The sequence below is a fragment of the Aethalodelphis obliquidens genome, unplaced genomic scaffold (assembly GCF_003676395.1).
Source record: "Aethalodelphis obliquidens isolate GAN/ISIS:26980383/991018 unplaced genomic scaffold, ASM367639v1 scaffold78, whole genome shotgun sequence".
Classification (NCBI taxonomy): Eukaryota; Metazoa; Chordata; class Mammalia; order Artiodactyla; family Delphinidae; genus Aethalodelphis; species Aethalodelphis obliquidens.
This window is the reverse complement of record NW_020838022.1, coordinates 7,760,413-7,778,877: the sequence shown is the minus strand read 5'-3', so window position 1 is coordinate 7,778,877 and position 18,465 is coordinate 7,760,413. Positions and strand designations below refer to the sequence as shown.

General features: G+C 43.5%; 1 protein-coding gene across 1 annotated transcript in view; it reads right to left on the bottom strand.

Moving 5' to 3' along the window:
- The window catches only part of GPC3 (glypican 3), a 444,823-nt gene that overhangs the window by 53,497 nt on the left and 372,861 nt on the right, over positions 1-18,465 (bottom strand). Inside the window, exon 7 of the mRNA XM_027092440.1 lies at positions 11,212-11,371. Coding sequence (XP_026948241.1) covers positions 11,212-11,371 — 160 coding nt within the window. The remainder of the gene's footprint in view (positions 1-11,211; positions 11,372-18,465) is intronic.

Here is an 18,465-nt window from a genome sequence, read left to right as displayed (position 1 = left end):
GGAGGGGACTTTTGGACTTATCTGTATGTGCATGGCTGATTCATTTCGTTGTGCAGTGGAGGCTAACAAAACATTGTGAAGCAACCGTACTCCAATAAAAATTAATAAAAAAAAACCCTAGGGACTTCCCTGGTGGCACAGTGGTTAAGAATCCGCCTGCCAATGCGGGGGACATGGGTTTGAGCCCTGATCCTGGAAGATCCCACATGCCAAGGAGCAGCTGGGCCCATGCGCCACAGTTACTGAGCCTGCGCTCTAGAGCCCGTGAGCCACAACTACTGAGCCCACGAGCCACACCTACTGAAGCCTGTGCGCCTAGAGCCCGTGCTCCGCAGAGGGAGAGGCCACAGCAATGAGAAGCCCATGCACTGCAACGAGGCGTGGCCCCCGCTCGCTGCAACTAGAGAAAGCCCGCGTGCAGCAACGAAGACCCAACGCAGCCAAAAGTCAATCGATCAATAAATAAATTTTAAAAATTAAAAAAAATTCCATGTATTGGTTCCAGATCTTCCCTTATCTTCCATGTGCAAGACCTCTAACTAGTAGAAGACAACATTCACCTCTCCCTAATTCTCCTCTTGTATAGACTGAACATCGTGACTTTTCTTTCAGTGTCCTCCCACTGACCCTGTTTCCAGATTCTTCACTATCCTGCTCACTCTCTGCAGGACGCACTCTAGGCTACAGACACACAATGTCTCACCCAGCGTGTCCTACTGCTCACAGGAGCCCCTACCCCTCTGTTGACTGGAACAGGGCTCTCACATCTCTTTGCTCACAATTTCCACCCCTAGAGGTTGAAAGATACTTTGAGGAAGCTAATGAAAGAAGCAGTGAGGGTGAAATCTACCAAACAGGAGGCAAAAGGAAGCAAATGCTGACAAGTAAACATTGCACATGGATAACTGAGGTATTTATCAAACATCTACTAAGTGACAGTCGTGGGGCAAGGCAGGAGAAGGAAGCAGAGGTTGGTGACTGAGAGCTGATAAGTGGATGCATAAGATGACAAAGACTTGCCTTCTACACTCTGAGGAGATCAGCATTAATCAAGGAAACCACTTCATACTGAAAGCCATCCTGAAGGTGCTAATGAGATTGCCCGCTGCTCTAAAATAGACTATTCCCAGACACCAGAATTTGTAGAGTAGCCTCTACTCCATCTTTATTTACTTGGTAATTATATTACTGCTTAAGTCCACCAATGAGCTACAAATTAAGAGATTCTGTCCGCGCTGGTAGTCCCGTTCTCATCTTTAAAGGTTTATTTACCATCACCCGTACCCATTAGGATTGTAAAAAAAAAAAAAAAAAAAAAAACCCAAAAGATTTTAAAAATCAGTAAGTAATTTAGAAACATTAAGAACCACAAGGGCTACGGATCATTTTTCTGGATCATTAAACATCTCTTAGCCGGGTGTGTACGTAGGCAGCCTCTATAACGAGATTTCCTTTCAAAAAGACTAACAAAACAAAAACTTGCCAGTAACTTCATTCCTACCAAAGCAAATTGGAAATCTCCTTGGCAAATAAGGGGGAGAAAGAGATGATGGCTGTACCTCTATTCTTTCTGCCATATTAACAAAGTTAACAGACAGCCTTGTCTGAATTGGAAAAAGACTTGATAACATGTGTGCACACATGGCCGTGTGCGTATGTGTAGTTTCAGGGGTTCTGTGGAAGGTCAGTGATTGTAAGGCATCCGATGGCTCTGAGTCCCTCCTCCTCTCAAAGTAGGACCTCAGCCTGGCTTCATATCTGATCTCCACCTGCAGCCACAGGGACTGTGCATACCACGCGCTTTCAGCTTCTGTCTTGTTCTGCAAGCTCATGGTTCCTTGTTACCCTGGGCTCCTCTGATTTGGCTCTGTCAAGTGGCCACTGTTCATCAGGGGAACGCAGGGCCATCACACAGGTTTAATTAGACATCACATCTTTCTCTCTTTCTGCTGTGACATTTCTTCTTGCAGGGAGCACTTCCCATTGTAGGGCACACAAGCTGGTGCTCCCAGATCCCTTGGGGATGAAGTGAAGATCCCTTCACTTCTATGTGGCAGCTCAGCCGGAGGCTTTGGGCTTGCCGCCTTCCTGCTGGCTCTGCCTCTCCTTTTCCACCAGTGAGCATTGAACCTCTCCCTCCTATTCCTTTCTAGCCACACTAGATTACGGCAATTAGTTGAGGCTGTCGCTAAACTGGCAGACATGGCTTCATCTAGAGGAAATCAATCGCACCATTTAGCCACACTCATACAGTCCATCGCTGCCTTTTAATTTGAAAACTGATTACAAAATATAACACAATGGTCACAGATTGCTCACACTATCCCTAACACTCCCCCAATTCTTAGAGTTTATGCGGAAGTTCTATCGACAAGTATAGGCATTATATAGCATTACCCCTGATGAAAGCCTCACAGCCTAATGGCTCAGACGGGAAGCATCAGAGGGCAGCAGACCTACAAAAGTGAACCCCAGCATAGGTCCTTGCAAATAATAAGAAACTAACTCCCTAAAGCACCTCAAGTGATGGTAACTTTATAGAAAGCTTTTTACCTTTCCTTACTCTCATCTATCACCAGCTTACCTGAAGTAATTCCCTGGTCAACACTAAGGCGTGGGGATGGCCCCTTTCTGGGTAAACTTACTCAACTGGCAGGTGATATCACTGTGAAAGCTTGCATCTAAATCCCTCTTTGTGAGCCAGGGGAACTACACAAAGCTCTGGGGTGAGGTGGGAATGGCTGTCTTGTCAATCTATTAGCCAGGACCACCTGGTCTGTGTCTGGGAGAAAAGTGCTATTATAGTGAGCTTTGCTTCCTTCAGCTTCCCTATGGCATTTGATCTCTAAAAGAAAAGATCAAGGCATGAGAGCAGATTGCTTCTGGCTAAGAGCAAGAGAGAATGGAAAGCATCAGGGGCCCCATTTCTTGACCCTCCCCAACTTGTTGTCTACCCCTGCCCTCACTGCCCCGTTAACGCCAAAGAAAACAAAACATAACTAGCTGAGATTCTTTCAAGATGTAGGTGACTACTACTTTTGTGACTGGTTATTTGCACAACTCAGCAGACATATTTGTCATTGTTTAAATACCTTCTCACTGGGCTAAAAACAAGTTAATGAGTAACTGAAAATGCCACCTTGGGGATGAAAAAGAGGGAGCACATTATAGTGAAATTTGTTGGCCAGAACATCGAGAATTTAACGTATAATTTTAGCTGCAGGCTTTTGGTGAATAAAATTAACTTATAACCCAGTGGTACCAAATAATATTAATAATATTACTCTAAGTGGGTAACTTCTTTACAGTTTACAAAGTACTTTTATATCCATTATCATGTGTGTTTCATTCCACAACTTATGAAGTGGGCAGGTCAGGAAATATTTTATCATTATTTTTGCATATGAGGAATATGAGGCTCAGAGGAGTTGAGTGACTTTGTCCAAGGCCAACACTGGGAAGTAACAGAAGCAGAACTGAGACTCAGTTTCTTTGACCCTGCAGATGAGATGCCCTTCCTTCCTGTTATGTCTCAAGCTTCAGCGGCCTAAGTGTAGGACCGTATCCTGTTCACCCATCAGATGGGATCTACCTCCCAGTGTGAATGACATAGGGTCCCCTTACACTGAGGTCTCATGTTTGAGGGACTGATATCCCAAGAAAGACGGGTGGAGGGAGTCACTACAAGATCTTGCCTGAGAAATTCAGAGATGGGTTACTTAGTGGGAAACAACCTTCAACATAAGTGCCAAAGATCTGACGGTGGGTTTCCAAGGAGTGCAAAGGAAGTGGGATAGAATACATTTTGGGAAAACTGCCATACTCTATTCCTGGACTTGCTACCAGCAGGGAAGTATAAATAGATATATTACTGTATCCACATGTATTTTGAGCTCTGAACAGGACTCAATAACTTTCCCATTAAAAAACCCCAGGACATTTCATTCTCTACAAACCTTCTACTCATTCTTCAGGAGGCAATATGTTTTGTTCTAAAGCATGAAAATGTTGCAGATGCCACCCATGATAAAAGGCCCATCAGAGAGTTCCTCCATTGATTTTACCCTTTTCACCAAACCAACCCATTAGTGAATTTATTAAAACGTGTGACTACCAGCCCACATTTGTGAGAGTTTGATCTGACAATTTAGAAGAACAGTTAAGCCACTGAAGTGTCCTTCCTCTCTTCTATGTGCACAAGCATGTTAGGAACAGAAATATAAGGTTACATTTGATCCACTAAAAAAAGAAAAAGAATAAAAGTCACTGGTTTAAAAAATATTTTCTAATCTCTGCTTTTGGGGAGTCATTGTTTTTTCGCCTCTAGACTGTAAAGTGACTGTACGGAGGTAATATTGGGTGCAGAGACTCCTGGGCCACAGCTGTGAAGACTTCATGGCTTCACTCCAGAACTGCTGCGCACGGGTGACTGGTGCGGGGAAGCACACAGCTGCTGTCCCTTCCAACAGCTGGGCGTGACAGAAAAGAATGGCCAGAAGGGCCTACCTAGACCTGGATTTCACCTTCACCCTCACTCCCAGACAAGGAACAAGCGACAAGTTTTCTCTGTTCAGTCCTCACACTGACACGGACAGACCGAAAGTTTCTTGCGGGCAAACATTTCCACAAGAAACGTTTGTTTAATATGGCAAGAAACAGCCATTTGGTTTTAGTATTGGTTCAAGTCCTAAGCCCAAGACGTGTTTCATGAACTGTCCTCCTTACCCTGCCACCAACCAGCTGAAGCCCCTCTTGTTTTTTTGCGGTACGCGGGCCTCTCACTGCTGTGGCCTCTCCCGTTGCGGAGCACAGGCTCCGCACGCGCAGGCTCAGCGGCCATGGCTCCCGGGCCCAGACGCTCCGCGGCATGTGGGATCTTCCCGGACCGGGGCACGAACCCATGTCCCCTGCATCGGCAGGCGGACTCTCAACCACTGCGCCACCAGGGAAGCCCTGAAGCCCCTCTTATTCCCATGCAGCAACAAGGAATGTTTCGGTCTTCTATAGTCTGTTTCCGCTTTCCTCAGCCAAAGAAATAGGCTTTCGCAGTATCCATTCTTTGGCCCAGCTTGAGACAAGAATATCTTTGTTTTCTGACTCGTTGCCATAAAGACGTTAGGCTCGCCAGCATGCTCTGGCTGTACCCACAGCATAACACAGGCTGGAGCAGGAACAGGTCCAGGGAGGACAGGGGTGCGGGAGTGGTAACACAGATGTCTCTGACATAGGTATTTCTTGCTGGGAGTTGTTCTGTGAGTGTATATTTCAAAATGTGTTTCCAACAGTAGGCATGCAGGTGTGCACGCCTACAAGAGTGTGCGCACGTGTGCATGTGTGTGCATGGGCGTGTGTGTGTGTTTCTGTGTGGGTGAGACTTGGCAGAGAGGCGGCACATGCTTCAGATGCTTAATCATCATGTCTTGGCCAGGGACACATGGCCAGAGCTTGCAAAGCTTCTCAGGGATCAGCCCCAGCCAAAGCACTGGGAGTAGCCAGCTTCCCCAACGGCTTACAATAAGAGCTTTGACAAGGCCAAAAGCTGGGACAATGCTCATGGCAACCGGGCAACAAAACAGTCAGCTTATCACACCAGGTCCATCACGGATGATCTATCTTTGGAAGGGAGTCCGAACATGTGTGTCAAGTGTAAGCGTTTTATAACTCATGGGCTAAATTCAGTCTTTGCAGAAAATACATGCCGAACTAAGGTTGCTGAAAAAGCCAAAGAGCTTCCAGAGACTTTGGAATAGTAACAACAGTTTTATGGTTGTTATAAATATTTGTAGAGCTGCACTTTCACACTCATTATCGCATTTGACTTTCACAAAAACTCACTGAGGTAGGCAAGGATGACTATTCCCATTTTACAGTTGGAGAAACTGAGGCTCAGGGCAGCTATGTAACTTGCTCAAGGTCCTACTGTTAGCAAATACGCTAGGACTAGAACCCAAGTGTACTAATCTATCACAGGGATGACTAGAACCCAAGGGACCTAATCTATCACAGGGATGACTAGAACCCAAGGGACCTAATCTATCACAGGGATGACGAGTCTTGGGCCTACTTTATACTTCCTAGAATACGTAGCCCACCGTGGGGGCAGGTTAGTGGCTTCTTCGATGCTTCAAGGATTAAGCCTAAAGGTCAAAAGAGCTCAGTTAGAAGGTGGTAACGACTATAAACAAACCACCTAGGGATCTTGTTAACATGACCTTAGGATTCAGTAGGTCTTGACGTGGGGCCTGAGATCTGCATTTCTAACAAGCTGCTGCTCCACGGACCCCATTTGGAATGGCAAGGGGTGAGGGGATGTTGCTGAATGCTGGTTACCTGGTTTTAGTTGCTTTTTATGAGTCTTAACCAAAAATCAAGGCGATTAATTCTAATCTGTATCTGCCGGCTCTTGGAGCACCCATAGGTCGGCAGGAACAGCAACAGACCAGTTGCTTTAATAGTAGGCAGCATTTTTTCAGTGCTCACTAGGGCCGGGCACTGTTCCAATGGCTTTGCATGGATTATTTTATTTAATGGCCACAACCCTATGAAACAGGCTGAGAGAAAGGAAATAACCCACCAAAAGGGAAGCATATTAGCCTCGTTCTGAGAAGTGAAAGGAATAGGTCAAGCTGTAACTGTGGGTAAGAAGACATCATCTAATGGTCATCTCAGCAGCAATTAAATTCAACAATCAGAAAGAAGGGTCAGACTCTAAGCATAGAAATAAGAATTATAGAAAAAGAGAGCACTTGGGGAACTTCAGGATGAAGAGTTTTAAAAGTGAATATAGCCCAGAAGGCCTGGAAACTACTTAGAACTTCTTATGAGCATCCTGGCATACAAGTGTGCTGAGGGCCCTTGGTAAGAAGCCTGGCTTCTTTGACTGCAAAAGTCAAAGGAGCCAGAGTAGGGAAAATGAGATCTTTTTTCACGTGTAAATAGCTCAGGAGAAGAAAACAGGGAACCTGCAAGGTCAGAAGAAGGTGTCCCCAAAAGACTCCAATAAGCACCTTGCCAGGGACTAAAGCCAAATAAATGAACATTAGCACAGACTGCTGGCACGAGAACGGCCGGCGAGAGATGTCTGGGCATCCTCTTCATTTTACAAATGGAGAAACTGACTTCTAAAGAGAGGAAGGGGCTTGCCCCGGGGTACATGGGACTTAGAAGCAAAGCCAAGAATAGAATCTCGGTGACCTGCGCTTCATCCAGTGCAACACAAGATGGGAAGCAGTGAGCCGGGGAAGCCAGCCAGTAGGACCTGGCTGGGTAGAGTGCAAAAGAACTGCTGAGGGGCAAAAGGGAGATAGAAGAGAGCCTGAACATACTCTGAGCCTTGTTTTTTATTTTCAAGTTGTCTTTCGGAGGAAGGCATTTGGATGTTCTAAATGAGATGGCGGTACACGCACACAGTGTTCCAAGTCTAGGGGACTAAGTGGATGTTGATGAACCACCAGGACCAGGTGGCATCTACCCAGATTTTGGGTAAAAGTGTGTAACAGCTGACCGAAGTGTATAGCTTGTTATTCCAAATAACTATTGTGCCACGAGCCTGGCAGATTGCCAATGAGTCTCCTCTCCATGAGAAGCATTTCAAAGGGGACCCAAGGAACTCCAGGCTGGTAGGATCACTGAACATGTTAGGCAAGTGTAACCTATTGGGAGTAAGGCATCATTTTTCCCGTAAATTAAATTAACCACCATTTGTGTAGCGTTTTACAGTTTACAAAGCACTTAGGGTAATCACGCCTAACTAATTGACTAGAATTGAGAGGATAGATGTGCATTTGGACAAAGGGAAACCAGTGGATGTAATCTATTCAGATTTTGAAAAGGCCCTTGACAAGGTCCCAGACCAAACACTGTTTTAAAAAGTTAAGTCACCATGGAACTGTGGAATCGTGTTTTGAAATGGATAGGGAAGTGGCTTATAGGCAGGAAAGCAAGAGAAGGGATAAGCAGGGACTTTTGGAGAAAGTGGTATGTACTAGGGATCAGCGTGGAGACCAGTTACGAGTTTGCTAAATCACCTGGGCAACCTTTAGATGACCAAAAGCTTTTGGGGGCAGCAAAGCAGATTTGTCCAAAGAGTGGCCTCTGAAATCTGAATCCTAACTCTCGACCTTAGCCACTGCATGACCTTAAGCAAATTACTCTACCTCTTCCAGCATCAGTTTTCTCATCTGTAAAGTGGGAACAATAATAGTGATGTTGTGAAAATGACATGAGGCAGTGCCTGGAAAGTCCTGGCACAGTGCTTGCAGCATGGTAAGTGTCCAATAAACATAAGCTTCTATTATTTTTACTTATTATGCTTATTCAACATTCTTTTTATAGGATGCCAGGCTCTGAGCGATCACGTTATGCCCTAGGAATGGAACTTGGGAGCCACTGCAGACTAGTTCTTGAAAGCACTGGTAGAATTTGTTTTAGTAATTCAGAGGACAGAGATAACTGTAGACTGAGATAGTTGTGAAAGACTTCATTGAAGGAAACTAATAATTATGGAGCACCTAGTATGTTCCAGATAATGGGTTAGATGCCTTACAAACTTTCCCCCTCGATCTGATCCTGAAATAGTCCTATGAAGTTGGGGTAATGATCCCCACTATGATGGATGAGGGAATGCAGACTTAGATAAGAGGCTAAGAACTGACCCAGATCCTGCTAGCTCATAAGGAATAGAGCCAGAATTCAAATACAAATTTACTCTACCCCTAAACCTATTTTTTTTTCCACTGCATCATACTTGAAATGTACTTTTAGGGATGGGTGTAATTTAAGAAAAAATAAAAGAGGGGTATCTATATAGAAATAAATGTGGGCAACGCTATGAAGACAGATAAAAACAGTATGTCTACTCTTTTTTTTGCAGTACACGGGCCTCTCACTGTTGTGGCCTCTCCCGTTGTGGAGCACAGGCTCCGGATGCGCAGGCTCAGCGGCCATGGCTCACGGGCCCAGCCGCTCCGCGGCATGTGGGATCTTCCCAGACCGGGGCACGAACCCGTGTCCCCTGCATCGGCAGGCGGACTCTCAACCACTGCGCCACCAGGGAAGCCCAGTATGTCTACTCTTGCTCATGGGGCGTGAGTATGGTTGTTCCTGCCAAAGTGCAGGGTTCCTGTGGGGCTACTGATGGGAAATGAAGCCGAAAGGATACTTTAGGCTAGACCAGAAGGCCCTCAGAACTCTGCGAAGGAGTCTGAGCATTATCCTCCAGGCAGTGGGGACAGGATGAAGGTAGCTGAGCTAGGGAGTGGTCAGAGATGCTTTAGAAAGATTCACCTGGCAGCTGTACAAGGTAAATTTGGTGGAATCTTCTGCCTGGGTCTCTGATTCTTTGTTCTCTAATCTTCTAGCCTAAGGCTCTCAATACTCCTGTCTTAGCCTAGAAGACTGGAGACCACTTAAGATGTGACTGAAATAGCATATGCAGGGGGGTGAAAGGGGGATAGAAAGGAAACAGTGAGATAAGCAGAAAAAAAAATACAGATCATCTACCGTGATTTGGTGCCCAACTATATATGAAGGGCAAGGGAGAAGAGTCAAAGACAACTTCAGTTTTAAGCCTCAGCGACTGGGAGAATGGTAGTGGCATTAGAAAAATAAGGATATTAAGGGAGGAGCCAGTTTGGATGGTCTGTTGATACGTTTGATTTCTGACACATAGAGCTGGGGGTAATGGTGGGAAAGCCAGGAAGAAATGACTAGTAAGCAGCTGGAGATGTGGGATGGGAGCTCAGGACAGCAGTTAAGATTGGAGGTAATGATTTTATGAATTATCCCCATAGTGGTATAAGAGTTAAAGAATGCTCACTGCAGCATTACCCACAACAGCCAAGAGGTAGAAACAACCTAAATGTCCATTGATGGCTAAATGGATAAAGAAATCGTGGTGCATACGTGTAGTGGAATATTATTCAGCATTAAGGAAGAAGGAAATCCTATAGTCATATGCTACAACATGGATGAACCTTGAGGACATTACGCTAAGTGAAATAAGCCAGTCTCAGAAGGCCTCCATGATTCCACTTAGATGAAGTAGCCAAACTCACAGATGCAGAAAGCAAAATGATGGTGCCAGGGTTTGAGGGAGGGGGAAAGGGGAGTTAGTGTTTAATGGGGACAGAATTTCAGTCATACAAATTGGAAAAGTTCTGGAGATCTGCCGTACAATCTGCATATTATTAACAATACTGTACACTTAAAAGTTTGTTAAGAGGGCAGATTTCATGCTAGATTTTTGTTTGCCAGAATGGAGGAAAAAAGAAAAGAACTTACAGAAATCATAAAAAAAATTGAAACTGCCAAAATGGGTAAGATCTGTGTTTTCTCTGGAAAAGAGAGAAAAGATAGAGGCTTAAGGAGAGACCCAGTTTCAGGCAGGATTAGAAAGAACTAGTGAAGGAAAGAGGTTGAAAAAGAAAGAGGAGCCTGCAGGGTCTCAGAGGTCGTGGGCAACAGGGTTTCAAGGAGAAGGCTGTGCATTGCAGAAGGAAGAGCATGACATTGGAAGTCTTAAGACCCAAGTTAGATTTCCAGCTCTGCCATTTAGATGAATCTCATTTCTTCTCTGAGCCCCAGTCTTCTTATCTGTAAAATGGAAACACGAACACCTATCCATACAAAAGTATTTTGTAAATTGGGCTAATCGATACAAATGTGACTTGTGAGGGAATATTTTTTTTTGTGGTTGTTTTGCCTTCTTGACAGCATCAGCTGTTTTTCTTCTATTTGTTTTCACCTAGCCGTGCAGTTATGTGTCATAGCCTATCAGTGTTAGACTACTTGTGGGAAAAAAACCAAATATGACATTCTAAAAAGAGAGGGTCAGCTAATGTCTTTTCCTTTGAAAGTTACCCCATCATTAGTTTTCACCAGACTCTCAAGATTGCATTTCTTTTTTCATCTCTTTTTATAACTGAGAAGAACCAAGGAAATCTCCAGTAGGAAACAGAGCCAACTGATTTAGGGCAGTTCATTTTAGACAATGAGAAACAGGAAGTTACCCTCTACCCAGGTCCAGATATTTAAAAGAAAAGAAAGGATACCTGAAAACTTCATTTTCTAGAGTGTAGTCTTTCCTTGAAGAACCGATGGCATTGTGTGTTGCAGAGATTTTAGGGGAGTTATAGAGAGCAGATTCAATTGGTATTTAATTCCGAAGCATCAGCATTTTAGCTCAGATTTGAGTCAGCACTAGTCAGTTACCTGCAAGGAAGCGGAGCTGGTTCTTCACTTTCATCATTCCATCACCAGAGCCTCCGATACACTCATCTTCATCATCGCCGCAGTCTCCACTTTCAAGCCCTTCCTCATCAAGGTTTTTATCCAAAACTCTACCCTTGGGCACAGACATGGTCCTCAGGAGCTGAAAGAAAACAAGCAGGATTGTAGCAGCTCTTCATATTTCTCAGGCAGGGCTAAAACAGTGTGTTATTAACAGGAGGCATTAAAAAATGCTGAGAGTTACACAGAGGTTTTAAAAATCATTTTCAAACTTAAATAGACGTACACTGCTTATACTCTCTAGAGTTGCATACTTCTGGACCCTTCCATAGCATTTGATATGATTCTCCACCCTTCCACTCTACTTCCACCATCCAGTAGCCAGAGTGTATATTGTATCAGAACGTTCCCATGTCTTAAGTTCCTGAAAGCCTCCATGGGAGGAGAATTTACTGATGAGGAACTTAAGACGTGATAGGCAAGGCATATTTATAGGCTGAGAGAACACCACGTTCAGAGAAGATGTTTATGGAAGCCCTCTCTAACTATATTTACATTCACTAAATTAAAGCAACAAGCGCATCCCACCAAATGAAGAGAACAGCAGTGACATTTTATACATATTTAAATGAATACTTATAATTCATTGCCTCGTATTATGCCCTGACCACTAGAAAAACTTTAAAAATATCTCCCTCTTCCACAATTTCAATAAGATGCTTTGAAATTCATTTTGCTTCATTGTAGATCATATGCCTAATAAGAGGCATGTCTGTTTTGCCCTTCAGTTTCTGGATTTTCAGTCACACAATCAATACCTTTCTAATTTTATGGTGACTCCCGCCTCCCAAATGTCTCTCCATTGACTCAGAAGCCCAGCTCACAGCATGAGAGGTCTCTGAGAGCAATTTTACTTTTCCTCACTCTCTCTCTCCAAGGCTGTAATCCAACATCCTCTATTCCTCCTCTAGCTTCTGCCCCATCATCCATTTTTAGTTCTAAATCTCAGTCCCACCTTCCATTTTTAAATAATGGACAACAAAAGATGTTGGATGTGCAGAAAGTGAGATTTCTGCGATTGCAGAAGAGGTATTTGGAAGAAAAAAATGCTGCATACATAACACAGGCACATCTTGGTTTCTGTGGCTTCCACTGTCTGTGTTCACTGTCACTGCAAAATATACTCTTATGTTCTCCACCTGTGATTTAGCTGTTACACCATGATCTACTTGCAACAAGCTACGCATCATAGAGAAAGATGACTGCAGGTTGGTTTCTCTTTTTAAGCAAAGAAAGAAAAGTCCACAACAAAAAGTTGGTTCTTTACTGGCCAACGACTTCTAACGTTGTCTGAGAAGTGAAGCCACCTCCCATCTCCCACTCCAGCAGCACCTCCACCCTGCTGCTCTAAGGCATGTGCTTCGCTACCCCACCTCCCAACCCCACCCATCTAAACGTATAATACACACACACACGCAGTAGGATAAGATACACCACTAGTTCTCTAACTTTTAGAATTTAGGACCCCTTTATACTCTTAGTGGGAATCCCAGGGAACTTCTGATTATATATAGTTATATCTATCCACATTACCATCTTATAAATTATAACTGAGAAATTTAAAAAAATATGTAATAATTAATTTAAATGTAATAATAATAAACCCATGATATGTTAACATAAATAGCATTTTTGGAGTTGAGGAAGATGGTGGAAGAGTAAGACACGGAGATCACCTTCCTCCCCACAGATACATCAGAAATACATCTACACGTGGAACAACTCCTACAGAACACCTACTGAACGCTAGCAGAAGACCTCAGTCCTCCCAAAAGGCAAAACTCCCCACGCACCTGGGTAGGGCAAAAGAAAAAAGAATAAACAGAGACAAAGGGATAGGGACGGGACCTGCACCAGTGGGAGGGAGCTGTGAAGGAGGAAAGGGTTCCACACACTAGGAAGGCCCTTCACGGGCAGAGACTGCGGGTGGCGGAGGGGGAAAGCTTCGGAGCCGCGGAGGAGAGCACAGCAACAGGGGTGCGGAGGGCAAAGCGGAGAGATTCCCGCACAGAGGATCAGGGCCGACTGGCACTCACCAGCCCGAGAGGCTTGTCTGCTCCCCAGCAAGGACGGGCAGGGCTGGGAGCTGAGGCTCGGGCTTAAGTCGGAGCGCAGGGAGAGGACTGGGGTTGGCGGCGTGAACAGAGCCTGCAGGGGATTAGCGGACCACGGCTAGCCGGGAGGCAGTCCGGGAAAAAGTCTGGAGCTGCCGAAGAGGCAAGAGACTTTCTCTTCCCTCTTTGTTTCCTGGTGCGCGAGGAGAGGGGATTAAGAGCGCTGCTTAAAGGAGCTCCAGAGACGGGCGCGAGCCGCGGCTAAAAGCGCTGACCCCAGAGACGGGCATGAGACGCTAAGGCTGCTGCTGCCGCCACCAAGAAGCCTGTGTGCAACTGCAGGTCACTATCCACACCTCCCCTCCCGGGAGCCTGTGCAGCCCGCCACTGCCAGGGTTCCGTGATCCAGGGACAACTTCCCCGGGAGAATGCACGGCTCGCCTCAGGCTGGTGCAACATCACGTTGGCCTCTGCCGCCGCAGGCCCGCCCCGCACTCTGTACCCCTTCCTCCCCCCGGCCTGAATGAGCCAGAGCCCCCGAATCAGCGGCTCCTTTAACCCCATCCTGTCTGAGCGAAGAACAGACGCCCTCTGGGGACCTACACGCAGAGGCGGGGCCAAATCCAAAGCTGAGCCCCGGGAGCTGTGCGAACAAAGAAGAGAAAGGGAAATCTCTCCCAGCAGCCTCAGAAGCAGTGGATTAAACCTCCACAATCAACTTGCTGTACCCTGCATCTGCGGAATACCTGAATACACAACGAATCATCCCAAATTGAGGAGGTGGACATTGAGAGCAAGATTTATTATTTTCCGCCCTTTTCCTCTGTTTATGTGTATGTGTATGCTTCTGTGTGAGATCTTGTCTGTATAGCTTTGCTGTCACCATTTGTCCTAGCGTTCTGTCCGTCCGTTGTTTCATTTTTTCGCTTTTAAGAAACTTTTTTCTTAATAATTATTTTTTATTTTAATAACTTTATTTTATCTTACTTTTATTTTATTTTATTCTCTTGCTTTTTTTCTTTTGACTTTTTCTCCCTTTCATTCTAAGCCATGTGGATGAAGGGCTCTTGGTGCCCCAGCCAGGCATCAGGGCTGTGCTTCTGAGGTGGGAGAGCCAAATTCAGCACACTGGTCCACAAGCGACCTCCCTGATCCACGTAATATCAAACGGTAAAAATCTCCCAGAGATCTCCATCTTAACACCAGCACTCAATGACCAGCAAGCTACAGTGCTGGACACGCTATGCCAAACAACTAGCAAGACAGGAACACAACCCCACCCATTAGCAGAGAGGCTGCCTAAAATCATAATAAGGCCAAGGACACCCCAAAACACACCACCAGACATGGACCTACACACCAGAACACAGGCACTAGTCCCCTCCACCAGGAAGCCTACACAACCCACTGAACCAACTTTAGCCACTGGGGAGAGACACCAAACACAATGGGAACTATGAACCTGCAGCCTGCAAAAAGGACACCCCAAATACAGTAAGATAAGCAAAATGAGAAGACAGAAAAACATAGCAGAAGGAGCAAGGTAAAAACCCACCAGACCTAACAAATGAAGAGGAAATTGGCAGTCTACCTGAAAAAGAACTCAGAATATTGATAGAAAAGATGATCCGAAATCTTGGAAATAAAATAGAGAAAGTGCAAGAAACATTTAACAAGGACCTAGAAGAACTCAAGAGGAAACAAGCAATGATGAACAACACAATAAATGAAATTAAAAATACTCTAGAAGGGATCAATAGCAGAATAACTGTACAGAAGGACGGATAAGTGACCTATAAGATAAAATAGTGGAAATAACTAAGGCAGAGCAGAATAAAGAAAAAAGAATGAAAAGATCCGAGGACAGTCTCAGAGACCTCTGGGACAACATTAAACGCACCAACATTCGAATTATAGGGGTCCCAGAAGAAGAAGAGAAAAAGAGAGGGACTTAGAAAATATTTGAAGAGATTATAATTGAAAACTTCCCTAATATGGGAAAGGAAATTGTTAATCAAGTCCAGGATGCACGGAGAGTACCATACAGGATAAACCCAAGGAGAAACACGCCAAGACACATATTAATCAAACTATCAAAAATTAAATACAAAGAAAACACATTAAAAGCAGCAAGGGAAAAACAACAAATAACACACAAGGGAATCCCCATAAGGTTAACAGCTAATCTTTCAGCAGAAACTCTGCAAGCCAGAAGGGAGTGGCAGGACATATTTAAAGTGATGAAGGAGAAAAACCTACAATCAAGATTACTCTATCCAGCAAGGATCTCATCCAGATTTCATGGAAAATTTAAAACCTTTACAGACAAGCAAAAGCTGAGAGAGTTCAGCACCACCAAACCAGCTTTACAACAAATGCTAAAGGAACTTCTCTAGGCAAGAAACACAAGAGAAGGAAGGGACCTACAATAACAAACCCAAAACAATTAAGAAAATGGGAATAGGAACATACATATCGATAATTACCTTAAATATAAATGGATTAAATGCTCCCACCAAAAGACACAGACTGGCTGAATGGATAAAAGAACAAGACCCGTATATATGCTGTCTACAAGAGACCCACTTCAGACCTAGGGACACATACAGACTGAAAGTGAGGGGATGGAAAAAGATATTACATGCAAATGGAAATCAAGAGAAAGCTGGAGTAGCAATTCTTATATCAGACAAAATAGACTTTAAAATAAAGAGTATTACAAGAGACAAAGAAGGAGACTACATAATGATCAAGGGATCAATCCAAAAAGAAGATATAACAATTGTAAATATTTATGCACCCAACATAGGAGCAGCTCAATACATAAGGCAAATACTAACAGCCATAAAAGGGGAAATCGACAACAACACAGTCATAGTAGGGGACTTTAACAACTCACTTTCACCAATGAACAGATCACCCAAAATGAAAATAAGTAAGGAAACACAAGCTTTAAATGACACATTAAACAAGATGGACCTAATTGATATTTATAGGACATTCCACCCCAGAACAACAGAATACACATTCTTCTCAAGTGCTCATGGAACATTCTCCAGGACAGACCATATATTGGGCCATAAATCAAGCCTTGGTAAAGTTAAGAAAATTGAAATCGTATCAAGTATCTTTTCCAACCACAATGCTATGAGACTAGATATCAATTACAGGAAAAGACCTGTAAAAAATATAAACACATGGAGGCTAAACAATACACTACCTAATAACGAAGTGATCACTGAAGAAATCAAAGAGGATATCAAAAAATACCAAGAAACAAATGACAATGGAGGCAAGATGACCCAAAACCTATGGGATGCAGCGAAAGCAGTTCTAAGAGGGAAGTTTACGGCAATACAACCCTACCTTAAGAAACAGGAAACATCTCACATAAACAACCTAACCTTACACCTAAAGCAATTAGAGAAAGAAGAACAAAAAAACCCCCAAAGTTAGCAGAAGGAAAGAAATCATAAAGATCAGATCAGAAAGAAATGAAAAAGAAATGAAAGAAACGATAGCAAAGATCAATAAAACTAAAAGCTGGTTCTTTGAGAAGATAAACAAAATTGATAAACCATTAGCCAGACTCATCAGGAAAAAAAGGGAGAAGACTCAAATCAATAGAATTAGAAATGAAAAAGGAGAAGTAACAACTGACACTGCAGAAATACAAAAGATCATGAGAGGTTACTACAAGCAACTCTATGCCAATAAAATGGACAACCTGGAAGAAATGGACAAATTCTTAAAAATACACAACCTGCCGAGACTGAACCAGGAAGAAATGGAAAATATGAACAGACCAATCACAAGCACTGAAATTGAAAGTGTGATTAAAAATCTTCCAACAAACCAAAGGCCAGGACCAGATGGCTTCACAGGCGAATTCTATCAAACATTTAGAGAAGAGCTGACACCTATTCTTCTCAAACTCTTCCAAAATATAGCAGAGGGAGGAACACTCCCAAACTCATTCTCTGAGGCCACAATCACCCTGATACCAAAACCAGACAAAGATGTCACAAAGAAAGAAAACTACAGGCCAATATCACTGATGAACATAGATGCAAAAATCCTCAACAAAATACTAGCAAACAGAATCCTACAGCACATTAAAAGGATCATACACCATGATCAAGTGGGGTTTATCCCAGGAATGCAAGGATTCTTCAATATATGCAAATCAATCAACATGATACACCATATTAACAAACTGAAGGAGAAAAACTATATGATCATCTCAATAGATGCAGAGAAAGCTTTCGACAAAATTCAACACCCATTTATGATAAAAACCCTGCAGAAAGTAGGCATAGAGGGAACTTTCCTCAACATAATAAAGGCCATATATGACAAACCCACAGCCAACATCATCCTCAATGGTGAAAAACTGAAAGCATTTCCACTAAGATCAGGAAGAAGACAAGGTTGCCCACTCTCACCACTCTTATTCAACATAGTTTTGGCAGTTTTAGCCACAGCAATCAGAGAAGGAAAATAAAAGGAATCCAAATCGGAAAAGAAGAAGTAAAGCTGTCACTATTTGCAGATGACATGATAGTCTACATAGAGAATCCTAAAGATTCCACCAGAAAACTACCAGAGCTAATCAATGCATTTGCTAAATAGCAGATTCAAAATTAATGCACAGAAATCTCTGGCATTCCTATACACTACTGATGAAACTTCTGAAAGCGAAATTAAGAAAACACTCCCATTTACCACTGCAACAAAAAGAATAAAATATCTAGGAATAAACCTCCCTAAGGAGATAAAAGACCTGTATACAGAAAATTATAAGACACTGATGAAAGAAATTAAAGATTATACAAATAAATGGAGAGATATACCATGTTCTTGGATTGGAAGAATCAACATTGTGAAAGTGACTCTACTGCCCAAAGCAATCTACAGATTCAGTGCAATCCCTATCAAAGTACCACTGGCATTTTTCACAGAACTAGAACAAAAAATTTCACAGTTTGTATGGAAACACAAAAGACCCCGAATAGCCAAAGCAATCTTGAGAACAAAAAACGGAGCTGGAGGAATCAGGCTCCCTGCCTTCAGACTATACTACAAAGCTACAGTAATCAAGACAGTATGATACTGGCACAAA